Source organism: Poecile atricapillus, chromosome 16 (assembly GCF_030490865.1).
Source record: "Poecile atricapillus isolate bPoeAtr1 chromosome 16, bPoeAtr1.hap1, whole genome shotgun sequence".
NCBI lineage: Eukaryota > Metazoa > Chordata > Aves > Passeriformes > Paridae > Poecile > Poecile atricapillus.
In genome coordinates, this window is record NC_081264.1 from 3,335,854 (window position 1) to 3,356,237 (window position 20,384).

General features: G+C 49.2%; 4 protein-coding genes across 16 annotated transcripts in view; all 4 read right to left on the reverse strand.

Moving 5' to 3' along the window:
* Positions 1–1,797: 1,797 nt before the first annotated feature.
* DIABLO (diablo IAP-binding mitochondrial protein) lies at positions 1,798–5,134 on the reverse strand. Of its 3 annotated transcripts, none has more exons than XM_058851850.1 (6): positions 5,054–5,134; positions 4,298–4,412; positions 3,976–4,104; positions 2,987–3,097; positions 2,772–2,868; positions 1,798–2,442 (listed from the first exon to the last, which is right to left on the reverse strand). In XM_058851850.1, exons 1-6 carry the CDS (start codon positions 5,098–5,100, stop codon positions 2,234–2,236), a joined length of 708 nt encoding a protein of 235 aa, XP_058707833.1. In that variant the 5' UTR covers positions 5,101–5,134; the 3' UTR covers positions 1,798–2,233. The 3 variants fall into 3 exon arrangements, with proteins under 3 accessions (XP_058707833.1, XP_058707832.1, XP_058707834.1); XM_058851849.1 differs by having other exon boundaries at positions 3,976–4,107; XM_058851851.1 differs by lacking the exon at positions 2,772–2,868 and having other exon boundaries at positions 2,908–3,097; positions 3,976–4,107.
* A 1,399-nt stretch (positions 5,135–6,533) lies between these two features.
* LOC131585387 (uncharacterized) lies at positions 6,534–8,611 on the reverse strand. Its single transcript, XM_058851525.1, has 2 exons — positions 8,006–8,611; positions 6,534–6,861 (listed from the first exon to the last, which is right to left on the reverse strand). The coding sequence occupies exon 2, from the start codon at positions 6,822–6,824 to the stop codon at positions 6,690–6,692; it is 135 nt and encodes a 44-aa protein (XP_058707508.1). The 5' UTR covers positions 6,825–6,861; positions 8,006–8,611; the 3' UTR covers positions 6,534–6,689.
* A 1,236-nt stretch (positions 8,612–9,847) lies between these two features.
* On the reverse strand, positions 9,848–18,460 carry VPS33A (VPS33A core subunit of CORVET and HOPS complexes). Of its 2 annotated transcripts, none has more exons than XM_058851526.1 (13): positions 18,329–18,460; positions 18,175–18,240; positions 17,968–18,095; positions 17,316–17,505; positions 16,464–16,580; positions 15,905–16,079; positions 15,026–15,219; positions 13,321–13,447; positions 13,086–13,153; positions 12,492–12,629; positions 11,992–12,129; positions 11,667–11,835; positions 9,848–11,255 (listed from the first exon to the last, which is right to left on the reverse strand). In XM_058851526.1, exons 1-13 carry the CDS (start codon positions 18,428–18,430, stop codon positions 11,062–11,064), a joined length of 1,806 nt encoding a protein of 601 aa, XP_058707509.1. In that variant the 5' UTR covers positions 18,431–18,460; the 3' UTR covers positions 9,848–11,061. The 2 variants fall into 2 exon arrangements, 1 of the variants encoding a protein (XP_058707509.1); XR_009278937.1 differs by having other exon boundaries at positions 11,115–11,255; positions 11,667–11,897.
* Positions 18,461–19,312: 852 nt separating this feature from the next.
* Positions 19,313–20,384, reverse strand: part of CLIP1 (CAP-Gly domain containing linker protein 1) — a 60,900-nt gene continuing 59,828 nt past the window's right edge. For 9 of the 10 annotated variants that reach the window (XR_009278906.1, XR_009278908.1, XR_009278907.1 and 6 more), the window contains one exon: positions 20,211–20,234. Coding sequence is in view for 1 of the 10 variants with exons in the window: in XM_058851113.1 (XP_058707096.1) it covers positions 20,012–20,234 (223 nt within the window). In the remaining 9 variants the exon portion in view is untranslated. Of the gene's footprint in view, positions 20,235–20,384 lie in introns of all 10 variants that reach the window. The other variant, XM_058851113.1, reaches the window with a different exon arrangement.

A 20,384-nucleotide genomic window follows, 5' to 3' on the forward strand; every position in this document is an offset into this window, starting at 1 on the left:
AGGCTCTTGGGGCAGAAGGTGCCACCTCACAGGAGTGTTTCTGTGCCAGGTGTGAGTAGGGGTTTGTCTCAAACAATTGGTGGGTGTCCATCCTCAGGGTGGTCTTGTGCAAGCTGTTGCTGTTTTTCCTGGCTGCAGCTCCAACAGGGGTTCATGAACTGTAGCTGAGAAAGTGCCTGTGTGTAGTTTCAGGTGTGTTGGCTTAGTAAACAAGGCTGAGTGTTAGCAGCAAACCCCAGGTTCTGGGCACAATTCTCTGGGCAGTGCTGCTGGTCCTGGAGAGGAGACTGGACAGAGCAGGCACCGTGGTGCCCTGTGAGCTGCTGTGCCAGCACTTTTGTGATCCACTCGATGATTCCCAATGCAAACTCAGGAGCACAGAGCATGATGTCATGTCTGTTGTGGGCTTAGGTGTGTGGGCTAACCCTCAACTGGCAGCTCTCACTTCCTAACAAAGATGAGGGACTCCCTTCTGCCCTGTTTTGGGGGTGATGTGGAACCATTTGTGCTCCTCACCCTCACTTTGACTTGGCTGGACTGACTGGTTGGTTCCACGTCAGGCTGGACGTGTGTGGGAACAGCTCTCAGGCAGGAAGTGCAGGACGTGCAGTGAAACCAGAAGTGGGGTCACAGCAGGGCTGGGAGCAGGCCCTGAAAGGGGAAGAGGGACTTTCCTGGCTTTGCAGGCTCCTGGCAGTACCATGCAAGCATCTGAGTAGTTACTGTGGCATGCTGAAAGGTACACAACTTGTTTGTGCACTTGGGTCAGGGGCTTGGCAGATGTTCTTCAACTGCACAAGGTACCAAAGGAGAGCAGTTGTGGTTAGAGGTTGACATGAGGGTGCATTTGGGTTGGCTGTGCTGCCACTCAAGTAATCCTCTCATCACAGGGGTTTTTTCCCTAATGCTGCAGCCCAGAGCTGTGTTTGGCACAGCAGACACTGGCAGCTCCCTGTGAACTGAATTCCAGACTATGCCATCCTCCTTGGATACAGCAGCACCCAGTGAGGAGCAAGGAAGGAAGGTTTGTTAATTTTCTTTTTACTACTTAATCTGTAAATGAACAGTGCTATGCACCTGAGATTGCATTTGTTCCAAAGGTAGCCAAAATGAGACAGAGTTTATGCTGCAAGTAAAAAAATTCCTGGTCAGGCACAACTCAATTTAGTAACAGCAACCTTGACACAGAGGCAGTACCTCAGATGCTAATCTGTGGTGAAAAACTTTTGATTAATGTGTGTTTTCTTGGCACAACCTGGTAGATGGGGATTAACTGCTTCCAATCATCAGTGATAAAGTTCTAGTGGATGCTGTTCTACAAAGCAAATTTCACACCAGCTGTCAGGTTAGGAAATTTACAGTGAGACACCTGTGGTTTTGAAACCTGCAGTGAAACATTAAGCTTGCAAAAGAAATAATTATTTCCTGAATAATTATTCCCTTGCACTGGGAAGCGTTCAAATATGTAAAACTCTTTTGCTCAGTGCTTTGTGGAACAGTACACAGCAGCTGCCAAAACGATTTTGTTTATAACCACAGTATCTTGAAAATCAAACCTCCCCGCTTTGCTTCCCGGGGAACCTCCCCCAGACATGACTCTGGGTGAAATAAGTTGCTGTGCTGAACAAAACTGCACCAAGAGCCTGGGTGACTCCATGAGAAATTCTCAGCTCCAGAGCAAACACTGCAGCTCAGTGTTAATTTGGAACAACTGCCAACTCAGAGCTTAGAAACTTTTAAATTCAAACAGAAAGCAGGACCTAATCTTTTCCCCAAATGGACACACCCACAACGAGCTGCTTTTGCACAGTTTAATAAAGGCATCGCCTCACAGACATCATTTACCTCAGAGGTTAAAAACAAGGATTTTTAAATACACTTCTCTGGCTGATCCCTAATGAGCTCCCACAAACACACCAAGGGAGCAGCAGGACCCTCCAAGCAGAGACACAATTACCATTGGGAATCATCACGTAGATCACACCAGGCCACCCCTGGTAACAGTCTTCACGTTTGCATAGATAAACATTTAAATAAATGAATCCAAAAGTATCACAAACAAGGTAAGTTACAAACAAAATAGAAGCCTTCCAAATACTTGATTTGTAAAGCATTCCTTTTTTGGGAAAAAAAAAAATGGAATCACAGCCTTATTTCAGCAGTTTTACACCATCCCACACTTAAGTGCTTGGGACTGTTCAATTTGTGATTGACCCTGAGAGCTCAGTTCTGTTCAGTCCTCCCGAAGGTAAGGGTCATCATCTGTATTTCCTGAAACACCCTGTGGCAATGAGGGGTCCTCTCCTCGGGCTTTTAGGAGCTCCTCTGTCTGAGCTTCAGCTAATTTGGTCTCTGCTTTCTGGGACAGCAGCCGCACCTCCTGCACCTGGGACTGCAGCAGCTGGATGTGGCTGCGGGCTGTCACCGAGGCCTGGTCTGCACCTGGAGGGAAGGATTGACACACTGGGTTAGAGAAGCACTGGGCAAACCTTCAGCTAAGGAAATGGATGGGATCATCATCTGCTTTGCTGTGTTGTGCTGGCTGTTTGGCTGTATGCATGGCCATGGTTGGTGTTGACCTAAACCACGCATGAAGTTTCCAGGCCTAGTTCTGAGAAAGCACCTACAGCCTCACAGCCAAAACCAGAATGTACATGCTCAGCACCTCTAAAAACCAGGCACCAGCTGTCACTTGTGATGTTAACCGAATGTACATTGTGTGTCTGAGTTGTGTTCAGAGGGAGAAAAGGGCAGAGGCTGCTTGTGCGCACCTGACTGATACGCGGCCTCTGCCGCCATCTCCGACAGCCGCAGCGCTGTCATCCAGCTGGATTCCAGCCTGAGGTATTCCTGCTGCTTGGTGGTCATCTAGGAGCAGGAGAAAGAATCAAACAAGGTGTAACAGACCTGAGAGCCCTCCTGAGCTGTGGAGAGCAGTGAGAGCAGGGCTGGAGAGGCAGATGGTGAGGGAGGGAGGTTTGCTTACATCCACTCTGGCTCCTATGACCACCTGCCAGACTGCATCCACTTCTTCCGAATTCACTTTCCCAAGGAGATTGGAGTATTGCTTGTAGAGAGACACCAGGGTATAAACTGCCTGTGAAGGAATCATTTTGCACAGTTACCATGACACCTGCACAGCTCTGGTGTTGTCTCAGTGTTACCTGGTGTTAATTAGCAACATTACTCTTGATGTACTGACAGGGATGTAAACTGGAATGCAAATACTTTACTCAAATTGGCACTTTATTTACAAAATTAAACTGTGTCTTGTTTCAGATTTAAGTATGGCTCATGCCATTCTTCTGATGGAACTCAGTTCATGGCCTTAGAGAGGCTGAGAAGGGCAATAAAATGCCCAAGAACAGAGAACTCAGTTCACAGGGAATGTAAGTAATTGTTATGAGTTTCTTCAGCCCCAGTTCTGAGTTCCAGGGTCATTTTGCCTAAGTAAAAAGAGGGACTTCTTACAAGAGCATGGAATGGCAGAAGAAGGGGAGTGGATTCACACTGACAGAGGGCAAGGTTGGATGGGATGTTAGGGAAAAATTCTTGGCTGTGAGGATGGTGGGGCCCTGGCACAGGGCACCCAGAGCAGCTGTGGCTGCCCCTGGATCCCTGGAAGCTTCCAAGGCCAGGCTGGACAGGGCTTGGAGCAACCTGAAGGTTGAAAGGTGTCCCTGCTCCTGGGACTGGATAAGCTTTAAGGTCCTTCCAACTTAAACCATTCTGGAATTGTCTACTTTTAACCCAAAAGCAACAACTTAACCAAGCTAAAAGTAACTTCCACATTTGGTGTAGAACAGGGACCCCATGGCTCCCGAGGGAGCTGACATCTTCAACTCCCCACACCTCTTTGGTTAAATTAATTTTGCAAAAGCCCGTTTTGAGCGTGGTTTAAGAGGTGTAGTTAGTGCCAGAGCAGCTGGCACTGCCAGCAGCAGCTCGTGCCAGGTGTGAGACCCCCGAGCTCACCTTGGTGTACTCGGTGAGCGCCTCGATCAGCGCGTAGGTGGTCTGGGACAGCAGCGTGGCCGTGCTGTCTGTCACCAGGGACACGGCTCTTCTGATCAGGGCATCATTGCTGAGGGAGCCCGAGCTCTGCTGCTGCAACACAAGACACCCGTGTGACCTTCCCATCGCCCTCCCTGCCAGCACCACTCCAACACAAAGGGGAGGAAAAGCCCCACGGCGAGGCCACACAGCCAAATTCTCCCTGAGGGTGAAACCCCAGGGGGAGAACAAGGACAAACGGGTTTGGGTGTTAAACTGGTGCAAGAGAGGGTGCTGGGGGTACCTCCACGACGGGGACGGCGCACAGGGCCACCCCCAGCCCCACGGCCTGCTGCCACCGCCCGCTCCTGCCCACGAGGCCTCGCTGCCGGACGCTGGCCAGGACAGGGAAGCTGCGTCTGGAAAAGCAAAAGGCAAAGTTGAGCAGCAGAAACATCCCTGTGTGCCGTGGGAAATTGGGATCAAAGAGGAGAAGAACATCCAGGAGCTGTTCAAGGGGAACCTGACTGTGCCAGGTTTCTGTGATGCAGCTGCATGACAGCAGATGAGTAAGTTTGTTTCCAATTTTGTATTCCTATTTAATCATAAGTGCAAGAAAAGACAAGCACGTTAACTAGTGCACTATTAATACCTTCAGAGAGAAAATGTATGTTAGCTGATACCAGCACACTGCTGATGGTCAATAATACTGGAAAACAGGTTAAAAAACATGCTTAAAAGTGTGGTGTGGTACATGCAGGTGAGAAATGTGACAGGTTTGTTACAATCCAGCGACACTTGGGTCTCTGTGAACAGTTTTATTTACAACCCAAGCTGTGCAAACACCCTGGAGTCAGGGTCTAACACGGAAATACATGAGCGGATAAACAGAAGCACAGAGCAATGAGAATTTTTTCGTTCTACAGCAATTTAATGAAAACAACAGGTCGGTTTTCCTTCTTTTATGCCGTGTGCTCTTTAACCTACAGCCCGCAGGTGGGGAGCGCGGCGTGAGCAGCGCATCTCCCCCTCAGCCTGTTCCCCCGGCCCGCCGCGGTACCTGAGCACGGAGCAGCAGCTCCACAGCCACCGCCCGCCCGCCGCCATCTTGGCCCCTCGGCGCGCGAAAGTGACGTCACCGCACGCGCTTGCGGGGGGTGCGGTTGTTTTGGGCGGGGCCGAGGGCGGCGCGTGCGCGGAGCGCGTGGAGCGGCGCGCGGGGCCGTGAGGGCAGTGGCGGGAACCTGAGGCGGGGGCGACCGAGAAATGTCCCCAGGGATGTCCCCAGGGATGTCCCCGCGTCCCCTCCGCCCTCACAGCCCTGTGGAGCACAAGTGCTGTTGGGAGACACCTCCTCTGTGTTTCGCCGGGATGCCCAACATCGCAAGGGTCAGAAATAGGCAAGTTTGCCCAGGTGATAGGAATGAGAAGGAGATTGGAGAAGATAACGATCTTGCCTAATTGCAACAAAATGCGAAATGTGTAAGAATTCTCTTTTAAGAAAGGCTGTTCTTTGGTGTTTGATTTTGTCGCTTTCAAGCCTGATGAACAAAAATATTTAATCCATGAAATAGAGCAGCCAAGAAGCTTAGAGTGATGTCCAGCTGTTAGAAAGCCAAATTACTTGGTGGTAGAATTATCTTGTTAAGGTTTAGGGTTTGATGTATTTCAGTGACCTCAGATCTGGGAAAAGTGAACAAAGCTTGGGAAGAAGGATTTGGACGAACGAAATGCAGAGCTTATGGTCCATGAGGACATTGGGCAGAACCCCCAAGATAAGGAAGAAATTAAAACAACCCAACTTTGCATCTGTGTTGAAAACAGCTCCATTGAGTAAAAGGGAATTCCAGCAGGAACAGATTGTGATCACCAGCTCAGAGACACCAGTGCTCCTAGTTTAATTAATCTTTATTGTTCTAAACTACACGATGCTGCTTTGATTTTGGGTAGTTCCATGCTAGTGATAATCTCCACCTTCTCCAGCAAAGGTTTCCCATGCAATTCCACACAAAATGGCCTTCATCAATTAAATCTATTCTTCTTAGTTACAGCAGGAATTCCTATTTTCTCTCATGTTTTCAGAGACTCAGCCAGCGCAGGTTACTTTACTGACGCAGTGCTGTATTACACATTATTCATCTAACTCCATGCTTTAAACATTTGTTCAAAAGCCTGGCACACCTGAGAGCTCCAGGTAACAACCGTGTACCTTGTAAAACCATAGGGAGGGGGGAAACTTGTGCTGATTTGAAATGTCTTTTTCCAGGACTTCTAAAACAAATTACAAGTTATTTCTGTCTGTCTGCCTTCACACCCTTAATGAGGCAGAGTAGGACAAGGCAGGACTTGTTAGTAGAGATGTTGGAGTGGTGCTGCATCCCTGCCGTCCCCTGTGCTGCGTTTGGCAGGGTGGGAATCTCAGGAGAAAACTGGTGGGAGGCTTTTAAATAGTTCAGAGAACAGAAACAACCATCCAGGAGACACAAAGGATCTGTAAAGTGCATGCACAGCGATACCTTTTCTTTTAACCTTTATTGTTTTTACATAGGAAAATAAGACCGCGATGAGGCAGCGACAGCAGAAAACTCTCACAGGTTTGGCGCAGGGGAAAGGGGCCTCCATCCCGTGTGTGGAGCTGTGCCGTGGAGCCGGGTGCCTCTGGAAAGCCCATGGGAGCAGGAACAGGGGCAGAGCCCTCATTTTAGCACCAAGAAGTAGGTGGTCCAGCCGGCCAGCAGCAGCGCCCCGAGCAGCACTGTGTAGCTGAACAGCACGAAGGCCAGCAGCTCCCGCAGCACCTTGAGGAAGTGGATGGTGAAGGAGTCCGGCATGGCTCTCCCGGCTCCCTGGGGCTGGCTCCTCTCCGGCCTGGAAACAGAGGGACGAGGTGAGTCTTCACAGCAGGGACACCACCCTGCCATGGGGGGAAATCCTGTGGTCAGGAGGGTTGATGGCCACCTGGAAGGTTGTTAGTGACTGGTGTGGGCCTGTTCAGAGTCCTGCCGAGGTGTTGAAAGAGAGTTTGGGATCTGATCAAAGTCTCCAGAGCAGGACTGGTAAGGAAGGAGATGGAAATACAGACACAGGCAGTGGGCAGGGCCGTGGGGGTGAGGCTGGGGGGCTGTTAGAGTCCAGCTGGCTCCTGGAATCTCTCCCCTGGGGCTGTGGCTGTGCATCCAGGAAGCGTCAGGATCAGAGCGGCCGCTGATGGTGCATTACCAACAGCATGTTCTGATCAAAGTGGTCAATTCCCCCAAGGAAGCCACCATTAATATTTAATTCTATAATTGCATCTAATGGAGGTACTGGCACAAACTGAGCCTTTTGTTTAAGAATGACGAAAACTGAGGCTTAAGTACAAGTTTGCACAGGCAAATATTTATATCTTGCGTTAAAAATAACCGTTAAATGGGAGGCATGGGATAGGATGCCTTAGAATTCATCTTCTAGCAGTATTGTATAGTCGTATGTACGCATTGCTTTGGGAGTGATTGCTCATTTGTTAGTTTAAATTAAATCTCAACTTTTCCCCTAAAGTCACTGGCTTCTTGGATATGAAGCTGTGAAAACCCACTTAAAAATTCTATTAGCTCTTCACTTTACATGTTCTTTTAAATTTTGATCGCAACTGAGCCTGATCAACAATATTGATGCTCTTGGTCAAACTCAAAAAAGGAGTTTAAAATCAGACTTAGGATAAAAACTAACCCAAAAGAATAAAAACTAACCCAGAAGGATTATTTCACTTCTGAACAACCCAAAGCCAGCTAAACTAAACTAAATTCCTCTCCTGCTGCTTAGAATGTTTTTTAAAGAGCTCTTGTGATAAGGAATTCACATTTTGGTGTTAACAAGTTCAGCCATTCTTTTCCAAGCTCAGGCACATGTATACAGTACAGGAGTTACAGCATTTTTAAACCAGCTGTGGTTTCTCTGCTGTTCAGAGCATTACAGTTTTCTGTCCGTAGGCTGGTTATCTAGAAAGATGCTGAAAAAGAAATAAACTGCTTACCCAGGCAGATGACAGGCTCTACTTCAGCAAGTTGGTGTTTCTCCCTAGTTTTGTTGTGCAGCTGTCCCTTTTCCAGGGGGGTTGTGCCGCAGGCTGATCCTGCCGTGATCCGGGAGCAGGAGCAGAGTGTGCGTGTGCAGCCCACACGAGGACTGAGCTCTAGGTGTGGTCAGCACCGGTTATGATCCGACAGCGCCGTGGAGCTCGGAGCAGCCAAACACTCCCCTTCTCCTGGGGGCTTTTGGCAACAGCATTTCCAGAGTTCCAGTGCCAGGGCTTGGAGTCACCAGATCCAAACATGCATTTGTTGAGGTGTGGGGGTTTGCCTCTAACAAAACTCCATCTTACACATTTTATTCTGTTATCTCGAAGGCTGCAGTGCCTCTTGCTCTGTTCCCTGAGTGCTCTGTTAGCCACTTGGGGAGGAGGATGCTCACACACACCTGAGGCTCATCCCCAGGCTGGGACTGTGGAGGCTGAGCCAGGATCTTTTACCAAAAGTCAGTGAGGGCTGAAGGCAGCATAATCCTTGCACTGTCCCCAAGTGATTGCTGTAGTGTCACCCTTACCCTCCCTCCCAAGGAGTCATACTGACCTCTTGGAGCTCAAGTGCTTGCAGCTCCTTTGCAGTGAGGGGAGGAGGGAGCCAGGCTCTGTTTATTCTTAGCAAAACTGCTTCTGATAATGTTGTATGAAGAGTAAAAGTCTTTTGGGGCAGAGGTTGGGTAATATTTTCTTTTTTTTGTAGTAACGCAGACAGCAGAGAGAAGGAAGATTATGTACTGCAAATCAAATCTCTTACCTACAAAGATATTATGATGTAGAAAATGGTCCCTTAATTTAATTAGGTTCTCTTGTTATCAAATTATTACCCACATGGTCAGCAGGGCCTTGGACAGAAGCAGAACATCATCAGCTGGTCAGGAAGCCTGTTAAATAGTAATTGCTCCTCCAGGGAATTGATCAGCGTCAGGATGGATTTTATTTTGTTGTTGAATAGTTCCAGGAAGGAGGCTTTGTCTAGGTGGAGTGGTTACTCAGTGTGGTGCAGGCTGCAAGAAAACAGGCAGCAGTGCTGGTGATGAATTCAGAGTTTACCAAGTGTCTGGTGTAAACTGTCATCAAAAGAAGTTTAGCCTGTAGTGTTACTGATTGCTGGCCAGGGGAAAGGTGAACCCTTTATGTGTTTTCCTATATCCACCTTTATTCACCTGTGGTGTAGCTTTTACACAGCAGAAACCAGCCTGGTCAGTATTTCCTTGGGATTAGTTCAACTGTTAAGATTTGGGGGAAAAAAGTCTGGAAATTGTGATACTACAAAGACCTTCAAGGCCAACCCAAGGACACTCTGTTGCTCTGAGTCAATTTCTTGTTTTTCTCTGCACAGTAACATCTAATTTTTGTTCCAAACCTAATTCAGTTTTCTTTTTAAATACTCTGAAATTAGCTACTTTAAATGGAACTTGCAGAGCAAACAATCCCTGTTTGCTCTTCTTGCATCACTTTAGTTGCAGCATGTTTTTTGTTAACTCTGTCTACAAGTTACCTCCCCACCTGAAATAGAAAGTATCCAGTGACTGAAATTGTATTTTTCCTTCAAAAGTTTATAAATTCCACAAATACTTCCAATGTAGTATGTTAGGCGGCAGAACAGAAAAAAAAATTGCATGAGCCTTAATTAAAAAACACCGGGCGTTAGAAAAATAGTTTCAATTTAACTAATTCAGTTATTCAATTGTTCTGGGACAGGAAGACAAGGATACAGCTACCACAGTGCAGGGTTTTATTTCATTTTTGTGTTCTAGAGAGAGAGAGAGAATACAAACACTTCCAAAAAAAAAAAAAGATTAAATACATCTTTATTTTATTCTAGTAAGTCAGCTGGAGTTAAACAGAGAGAGGGGCTCCGTGGAGGACTTGGCAGAACTCAGAAAATAAAACAGACCAAAACCTACAGTTACAACCGTGACAGCTTGGAAAAAATACGGGATTTATTGGGACATATTATACATGATAACTAAGGCAGAAATGTTTGCTAAGGGAGTGATTTAAGGTGAGGAGTGGGCTTTCTTTTTAGCTGTTAAGAGTGAACTGCAGTGTGCAAGAGCCCCCGGTGGCTGCAAGGACAGTGCCCAGCAGCAGCAAAGGCACCCCCAAGGACCCTGCTCTGCCTTCCCAGCCTCTGGAGCCAGGAGCTGCCAGCTGCACACCAAGGGCCCAGCCACCAAGCCCATGGAAAATTCCATTTTATAATTTTGAGCTCTACACCAGCTTGTGACAGCAAGTACCACAGTTTATAACCTGACCAGGGGGGTGAGAAAAGTGTCTGTTTTAAACCCACTGTTTACTGGGTCCCTGCTCTTGCTATTTTTGGCCCCCACACAGGGAATGTTTGTGTGTCTTCAGCCATAAACTCAGGACACACTGATGTCATTCATACTCTGGAGGAGCTTTCCAGAGTCAGGTCGGAGTACCTAAGACAAAGAAGCCATTTCACAGCGATCCCTTCAGGGGACAAGTGAAATACAAGGCTCAAGGATCACAGGTACAGCTGTGTACAGATCTCTGACTGACACATCCAATGCATCCATGGAATGTATCAGGCACCAGAGAGACACAGACAGTCTGGGAATACTGGTATGAAGTCAGGAATAGAGAGCATCCTGCCTCCTCAGCACCTTAGGAGGTTAAAAGGCAGAAATCACATCTCCTAGCAAAGCTCAACTGAAAGAAAAAAAGCAGCAATTTGCCGAAGAGAAGGAGCAGGGCCCATTCCCACTGCCCCAGTGCTCAGCTGCCAGGTCAGACCATGAGCAGGGATCTCTCTCTTTCCCACTGTTTATCATTAGTGCCTTCCAACCCTGCTTGTCTACTTGGAAGTTCCACAGACAACTGGAACACAAGTGCAGAAGGGATGAGGGTGACTGCTCATGAGCTGGTCCCAGGGATTTCCTTCAGTGCCATGTTTCTCCAACGGAGCAGCCGTGCCAGGACCAGCAGCTGACGTGCCTGTGTTACACAGGGCCTCCCACGTTTACTGTCTCTCACCACACACCCTAGAATGGAGCAGGCTCCAGTTTTTCCATTAAGGATTTGATCCAGGTTGTCCCATTGATGAGTTTTGTAGTGGCAATGATGTACTCTGTGCCTCCATCCTCCATCTGGGACAGAAATCTCAGCGCAGCGATTTCTGCGTACGTCACTCCCCCCAGGAAGAACACCAGGGTCACTCTGTTCTCACCGTGCTGACCTGTGGGTTCACACAAAAGGTCCAGGTTGGCTTGGTTTGATTTTTACAGCTCCCCTGCATCAACTGTCACTCAGACTCAAATGACCTGAATTAGAGGCTGGGACACAGAAATCCAGTCTGGTCCCAGCTCTGGAGTTGCTACAGGATGTGCTTCTGCTTTAGAGTGATGCTATCCCTCTTACACTTAACATTACTTATTAAAATCACAGTGCAAGTCTAGGGTTTATTTTAGTACTCTGATGAGAAGTTAAACCATTTGTCAAAGGAGGGTTAGGTCAATCTAACACTGCTGTGGGCCAGGGGGATGAGACAGAGACCTGGACTCTGCCTGCCCTGGTATCAGTTTGCCTCACTCCCTGCTCAGAGAGATGCATTTCCCTGTAAACCAAAGGAAAACAAAGCCAAACTTACGCTTTTTCTGCAGGCCTGTAGGGAGCTGCTGCCTCTCCTCGAAATGGGGCCCTGGCAGCATCTTCAAAACCTCCTCGATGCTACGCCAGCCCGGCCGGGCCAGCAGCTGGGCCAGGCGCACGCTCAGCGGGGCGTAGCCGCTGTACACGTATGAGATGTCATTGGGGTTCTGGGGGACACAGAGAGAGGGAGAGAGCAGCAGCTCAGAGCTGCTTCATGCTGCAAAACAGCCTCAAAGAAATCAATAGCATTAAATAAAAAATGAGGTTTTCCTGCTGCACATGATTCTGTAGAGGTAATGGTTGCTGCTGAGGTGCCCGTTTACCTGCTCGTTAACATCATCCATCCACAGGCGCAGCGTTTTCCTGATCGTTGGGTAGTTATTCCTGCCACCTGTCTGGGGTTTCAGGAGTCCAGCCTTTTCCAGGTTGTTTAAGGTCAATATATGTTCATAGCCATAAGTCTGCAATATGAAGAAATGACCTTTAATACCATGGCAATAACCCATGACCAGTGTTTAAAAAAAAAAAAAAAGCAAAGATGTTTCTTTAAAAAAAGGTTTTTGGTTACGATCTCTGTAGAGTATATCAAATTTAGAGTGTTTAAATCATAATAATAAAAAGTGATATAAACTTCTGTATCAACATGTTGTAACGCACACAAGCACCTCCCAAGTATCAGCCCAAACAGAAACCCAGTGCTCCCTCTGTACACAATATTCACATGTAAGATGTGTCTGTCTGGAATGTAGAAGTTGAAGTATTGAGCTGAAGATCTGATGTGGATTTTCTCAGGAATTAATTCCTGTAAATGTCAGAGCCAAACCTGGAGAATCTCTCTTTTGTAATGGTCCAGAACCTTCTGCTTCAGTCCACTATTGCACACGGATTGCAAGCAAACGAGACGCAAGATCTTGATTAATGGATGTTTCTGAGCTATGCAGTCTTCAATGTAATTGTTAACCTATTAAATAAAATACATAAGCAGTTATTTAAAGAATTGTTAAAGTGCCCATCAGACCTGGAAAGAAAGATCTGGTTTGCTGGATCTCCAAAACAGCAAGAAAGAAGAGCAGCTGCTCCCCACGTAGCTCAGGAACATGTGTAAAACAGTGACCCAGCACTGGTTCCATCCAGGCTCTCCCCAGAGCATTTCAGCTCCTCACTCAGTAGCCAGACTTTGCCTGATGCACTGAAAAATTCTTATTAACCATCTTCTATGTTCCACTGATCCCTCAGAGCACGGGGTGCCCCACAACAGGTCGAGCACCACAGCTGTGCACAGGCAGTGATGGATAACTCAGAGATCCATTTCACTGGACACCAACTATATCAGATGTTTCCTCTCTCAAAAAAACATAAAGGGAAAAAAAATGTCTTTGGAAGATGTAAGAGTGGCTAATTGCCATTATTTACTTACCTTGTCTGTGTCTATTCCAGACATGAACTCTTGCTCCACTGTTAAATTATCAAAGAAATCTTCAGATGCTTTGGGAAAAGAATGAAAATCAATACAACAGCAACTGACAGCTTATGTTTTATATTTAACATTTCAGCAGAGATGCACTGGATGGAGCAAAGCCAGTTTTTGCCAGGCTGAGTGATGTCCATCAAGTTATCAGGCATCCTGCTGGATTTAAATTATTCCTACTCACTGGTGATGTCTTTGATGAGCTCTGCGATGGAGGTGTGGTTCGCCAGCGAGCTCCTCGCTGCCTGCATGTGAGGCAGCTGGGACACAAACTGCTTAATCTCTCCAACAGTCTTGGCGTGGTGCCTTTCCTGAAGAAATCCATCACTGGGGTTAGGCCTTGTTCACATTAGTAACACCAATCAGATCATTTTATCATGAAGAACTTTTACTGCACTCCCTGTAGGGAGTTAGAGCTATGCAGCCTTCTAGACAAAGGGTTTTAGATGTTTATCCTGAAGCCAGAGCATTACCTGTAACAGCATTTGGATCATGGGGAGAGACAGCACATAATACAGCATGATCTGTTGTTTTTTATTATCCCAGTGTTGTAAATCATTTTATCCACATTTGTCTGACTCCAGCTCCTCAATTTCCCTACCAGGGACAACTCCCTTTTTCACACAAAGAGGAATTACTTTGCTGGCTGACAGGCCAATGCTGTCAGAGCTGGAGTTGGGCTGGCAGGGTTTGCCATTCACTCTACTTGGTGGCAACAGCGTGCCAGGTTTTGAGAGAGGATGTGCACCATGCAGAGTTCAGCTCCAGCAGTCTGCACTGCATTTGGGCTACCTGCCTCTTGCTGCAATTTGGAATAAAAATAGTAATAATTTGACTCATATGTGAAGGATTTAAATGGGCAAGTGCAGGCAGGAGAGTCATGATGGAGCCTGTGATTGAGGAAGTCCTCTGCTGCCAATACACTGCTGTTTCATTATCACCTATTACTGCTGACAATTTCTTAAAATTCTCTTTTTCTAACAAGCAGTATGAACAATCCATCTTTAGCACCTTGAGCACTAATAGTGCAGAAGCAGATCTGCACTGGGGGATGAGGCTGGGCAGTCAGGATTTCAGTTAAGGTACCACTTACCTCGTCTTAGATGTGGCAGAGATTAGAGGCTAAAAAAGCCCCCCAAAGAAATAAAATCAAAGAGTGAAACAAGTTCTCTTGAGAGTCCCCACAAAGTAAAAAAAAATGGATCTCAATTTATGAATGATCAACAGGATGTTTTCAACAAAGCCACAAACATGCCCCACACAGCACTCCAGATTTGTCTGAGATGACACACGAGCATGAATTTACAGTTCAAACCTCCTGCAAGACAACTGTCTCTTGCACATTTCTGCTGTTTTTGATGCCAGCTATAATACTCTGTGAAAGTACCTTCTGGTGTTTTATTGTTTAAAAGCTTTTTCTCTGCCATCCTGAAGGGAAAAGGACCTTTCAGTGAACAGATAACAAGAGCAGCCAAGTGGCATTGATCAGCACACTAAAAATCACCTTTGGCTACTTGCAGATGGAAGCAGCACCTGACTCCTGCAGTCCTGTTTATTCCTGTTATGGGATCTATGGGCTCACACATAGCACATAGCACAAGGGTGGGCTAGGCAAGCTTTGAGCAGAGGGAAAGCCCCAGAACAGAGGTGTGGGGAGAAACAAGGATCCACATTACTATGGGCTTCTTAAAAGGAGATTTGACCAACACCTACTCAGAACAGTCTGAGTGGAGCTGACTTCATCCCAGGGCAGGGGAACAGACTGGAACAGCTTCCTGGTTTTTCTCTGGATGGAGGATTATTGTGTGGGAGCAGCTTGATCTGCCAGTCCCACTCCTGCTGAACAGAGACTGTGAATTATCTGATGCACTGCTGGACACAGGCCTCACCTCAAAGGCTGCTGAGATGATCTTGGCTTTCTTGCTCAGCACTGACCCCACAGCATTGAAGTTCTTGTCTCGGATTTCGGCATAAAGCTCTTCTGCAGAGTTCAGCTGGAGTTTCTTGGGTTCTGTGGGGAGATCTTTCCCACCCTCACCCTGCTTCTTCGGGGCAAACTTCTCAGGAGGGAGTTTCACGTAAGCTGTCAAATGCAGAGAAATAACCTTTGTAAGGACTGGAACTTCATCAGCAGAAGTTAAGATCAGCAGGCTGTGGAATCAGCTCTGAGTAGCAAAGCAGTATTGACACTCAAACCACTCAGTGGCTGTGTTAATTAAGGAGAGTCTCCCTGCACTCAGCCAAGGACCTACACAAACACCAGAACCCAAGTGCCAGCTGCCCTGCTTTCAGAGAGCTTTGGAGGCAGCCCAGCAGCCAGCCCAGTCCAGTCCAGCAGGAGGGATTACAGCCCATAAATGCCTCTCTAGAGTTTTCTTATCCCCTGAAAAGCATGACATCATTCTGAAAACGGCATTTCACAAATTGTCCCTGTCCCCTCAGTGTGGCAGGATCAGGAGATATGGCAGTGTGATCCAGGCAGGATGGATGCCGAAGGCACACACAACATTCCCACTGTTGTGTCACTGTGCCTGCACCCAGCCAACAGCCAAAAGTTGCACCTTCAGTAACCACAGACTGTACTTGGCTCCCCTTTCCAGGCAAAAAAGAGCCAGAGTGGATCTTAATGGGCTCCAGCTTGGGACTGAACAAACCCCACATTGATTTCAGCTGAGCTGCTCCCACACCACATTTAGTGAAAAACCCACCCAACACACTGCAACCTGCCCCAGGACACAGGAGACCTGTCCCTTCCCCACAGGACTCACTATTCTGAATCCCATAGATCTCATCTATCAGCCCCTCGTACGTCAGCTGCGTGGCCAGCGGGGTCAGCAGGTCCACGTTGCGGTCCAGCAACAGGAGGGTATCGAAGACGGGAAATATGGAATTCTGGCTCCCAGGGAACTCGCGCTTCATCCTGATCATCATGTTTGCCACGTGCTGCAAGGAAATCACATTGCTCTGGTTATGGTGCAGGCCACAGCAGATGGATGTGACCTCTGGGCCCTGCAGGCACATGCTCGTAAAGGAAGGGGATGGCAGGAGGTACAGACTGCCTGATGGATGGGGCAGGATGAGACTGAGAAAACAAAAGACCTTCTCTGCTGCTCTCTGCAGCTCAGCAAGACAGCGATGGCCAAAGCACTGCTTGCATCTCAAGCTGCTCCCTCACCACAAAAAATACCAATTAAACCACAGGCTGATCAGAGAGAAGCAAAAAGGATGTGTGTGTGTCATGGCTGGATTAAAATAACCCAGAGGTGCATTTAACCAAACACTCCTTAAGGCAGCTCCACAGAACAAGATGCATTTGTTCAGCCTCACCCGAGCACAGTCGCCCTTCCCGAAAATCTGCGGGATGGTTCCGTAGAGAGCCTGCAGCGTCATCAGCCCCTTTGCTGCATGGTACAGACTCGTCTGGTCGCTCTCCAGGTAACATTCCTAAAGAACAAGAGGGGTTCTGATGGAAAGTGTCAATCCAATACAGCTGCCTCCACAGCACACCAGGGTCCATGGGAATAGTTCAGAGGAGACAAAGACTGGGGACAAGCTATGGCTGTTGGCATATATGGACCTTATTATCTGTGCTGTCACTACATCAAATCATTGTTTTGATAACCAGACACTAATATTTTTGAACTCCAGACACAAATCCAGTTTGATGGAATAAAAGAAAATGAGTGGAAGGACTCTCCTGTTAATTCGGCCAGCCTGAGCACCCAACACCTCATTACAGGTGCAAGTCCTGACACATCCTCTGGGTTACACATAGGACAGAGAAGGCCAAGAAACTCCCAAATTGTCCTGTCCTCGGATGCAGCAATCTGGGAACACAGGACACACAGCTGGGATGTGACAGCTGTCAATGCTCAGTGCAGTGAGAACCATCACACACTCCCTGGCTGCGACTCCTTGTGACAACCGAGTGCTTTAAGCCTCAGGAATGCTCCACTTGTGACAGTAACACCAGCAGATCGGTGTAGTGACTGTACCTTCAGCATTTAGTGTGAAAACACACAGGGAAGTTCAGGCTTCAGGATCAAGCCAGGTTTGCTCTGCAAGGCCTTTCCTTGCTGTGCAGGTCACTCACAAACCCTCTGAGAGCTGCTGCACCAGCACCAACACCCAGCACAAAACCACATCGCGTTTTCCCTCGAGGACGAGATGAGAGCGCACCTTGAAGGCGCTCTCGGACTCCATGGAGAGCAGGTCTCCGTCGAAGGGGATCAGGTCCAGGCTGTACTGCTCGCGGTGGATGAAGGAGCCCAGCACGCCCTGCTCCTTCAGCCACTGCTCGCAGAGGAGGCTGCGGCGTGGCACGAACAGGATGTGGAAATCCCTCTGTGGAGAGCGGCCTCTGTCTTCCCTGGAAAAGTCGCAGCAGGAGCACAGCACACGGTCACTCACTGCACATGGGAGCAGCACAGCCCACGGGCAGGGGGCACTGGATCCACACAAAACAGGAACGCTGCACTGGCTTATTGCCAGCTCCTGGATTTTGAGTGTCGGTGTCCAGCCTTGTGCAGCCACAGCTCTGACACCAGAGCAGGGGAACGTGGCTGTCTTGCAGCTCCCACAAGGCACAGCAATCCAAGCATGACTCATTCCAGCTAATCAGGAGCGTACATCCTCGCAGGGAGGAAGGCACCCTCTGCATCGCAGCCGAGGTGAAGCCCCCCTGCCCAGGGTGCCTCGCACCCCGCTCAAGCCGCAGAGCGGCCGTGCTGCAGTTTGGTGTCTGCACATCGCTCCTCGGCCCCCGCACAGGTGTGAACCGCACGGTGGTTCGGGCCACACCCGTCCCCTCCTCACACCCTGCCCGCGGTACCTGAGCACGTTGTCCGTGATGATGTCCATCAGCTCCAGCTTGGGCCTGACGAAGAAGATGATGTTCTTGACGTCGGCCGGGGGCAGCCGGCCCGGCTTGAGCGTGAACATCTTCTCCACCTCATGCTCCTGCGTGGAGGCCCGGCCGTCAGCCGAGGGCGGGAGCGCCGGGGCCCGGCCGCCTGCCCCCGGCACCCACGGCGCTTACCTTGAGCAGCGAGTACTGCGCGATGAGCCCGAAGGGACCGGTCAGGTACTCGTCCCACACGATGGCCTGCGGGAAGGGACGGCGGGGTCAGACCGGCCGCAGCACGGCTGGAGCCCGCCCGTCCCCGCTGTCCCCCCGGCCCCGCCGTGCCCACCTTGGAGCCCGCGCACTTGTCCAGGAACTCGCGCAGCTCGCGCCGCCCCGCCTCGCGCAGCGCCGTCAGGTTCACCCGGCCCGAGCTCAGGTGCGCCGCCATGGCCGAGCGCGTGACCGCGGGGCGGGGCCGGGGGCGGGGCCGCGCAGCCGCACAGAGCGCTGGGGAACGGCCCCGTGTGTGTGTCTGTCATGGGGGTGTGTGTGTGTGTGTGTGTGTGTGGGTGTGTGTGTGTGTCTGTGTGTCTGTCTGTGTCTGTGTGTCTGTCTGTGTCTGTGTGTGTGTCTGTGTGTGTGTGTATGTGTCTGTGTCTGTGTGTCTGTGTGTGTCTGTCTGTCATGGGTGTGTGTCTGTCTGTCAGTGTCTGTCATGTGTGTGTCTGTGTCTGTGTGTCTGTGATGTGTGGTCACCGGTATCGGGCTGCACCATGGAACTGCTCCCCCCCTGCGCTGGGCACTGCTGGGGCCACACCTGGAGCCCTGTGTCCACTTCTGGGCCCTCCATTCAGGGAGAACATTGAGGAGCGTGTCTGGGGAAGGGAACGGAGCTGGGGAAGGGGCTGGAGCACCAGGAGAGGCTGAGGGAGCTGGGGAAGGGGCTCAGCCTGGAGCAAAGGAGGCTCAGGGGGCCCTTGTGGCTCTGCAGAACTCCCTGACAGGAGGGGACAGCCGGGGATCGGGCTCTGCTGCCATGGAACAGGGACAGGAAATGGCCTAAAGCTGCACCAGAAGGATTCAGGTTGGACATCAGGAGGAATTTTCCTTTTTTGCCCAGGGAGGCGGTGGAGTTGCTGTCCCTGATTTAAATAACGTCTGGACGTGGCACTGGTCACGTTGACAAGGTGGTGTTTAGTCGTAAGACTTTGTGATCTCAGAGGTCTCTTCCCAGCTGATGGATCCTGACTTCCAGTGCAGCCCCTGGGCACCTCTGTCCCCACATGGAACCCCTCACACTCTGAATGGAAATGCAGAAGAGACATTTTTTTTTCCAAAATATAACTTTATTATATATATGCATATATACACACACACCACACTCACTATAGAGAAGCTGAAAGAATGCAAAACAGAGATTGCCCACAAACTGTCTCAGGTGTGCACAGCATACAGTTCCCAAAAACCCCCAGCAGTTCCTTACCTGCCACATTTCCACATTTCACACCAAACCACAACCCAGAGCTCACGGCACCGAGCGACATCGCAATCAAAGGAGTAAATAAAAATAAAGATGAAATATTTCTCAACTCAGTCCAGTGTCAAAAAAAAAAGCTTAAAAATCTAAATGTACAAATTCAGCCTTAAAATGGTTTAGTGCAAATATGAAAATTAACAGCATATTTTTAAGGTATTTAAATAAGCTTTAATATAACTCTAGTGCTTCACTCCTATACATGTTTTCCCACCAATAGATCCAACAGCACAGAGGCATTTCCTATTAAGGGCTGGACAAACCCAGAACCTGGGAAGAAACAGCATAAAGTCACTTGTTAAATCATTTATTTATCTTTCACTGAAGTTTGTTAAAAAGGGATTGGGGGGGGGGGGGTATTTATTAGTGGAAGAGCAAAATATTTATGCCTGTAGGGATTCTGGAGCGGGCGGGCAGGGGAGCGAGGGGCCCCTTGTCCTGACATTCAGCACAGGCGGCTGCTGGTGGTGCAGAGTCCGTGGGGCTGTCCCAGCATCAGAAGGTCTCGTCGTCGTTGCAGTCGGCCGTCCAGTGGCCGAACACCTCGCACGTGTCGCAGTAGGGCCGCTCCTCGCGCCGGCTGCCGTGGTGCGCCGAGTGCGGCGGCTCCTCCAGCGCCTGCGCCTGCGTCGGGCAGTCCTCGGTGTCGTGCAGGTCGAAGCAGCCGCAGATGTCGCAGAAGAGACGCGGCTTCTTCTTGGACTGGCTCTCCTCCTCACTGCAAGAGCAGCACCGGCACGAGTCAATGCCTCTGTCACACAGCAGCAAGGCCCGCGGCCCTGCGGTGAGCTCGGGGTTACTGACACCCAGGAAACGCCACAGAGCTCAACCAAAAATAGGATACAAACCCTTCTCCACCACCCTGCAG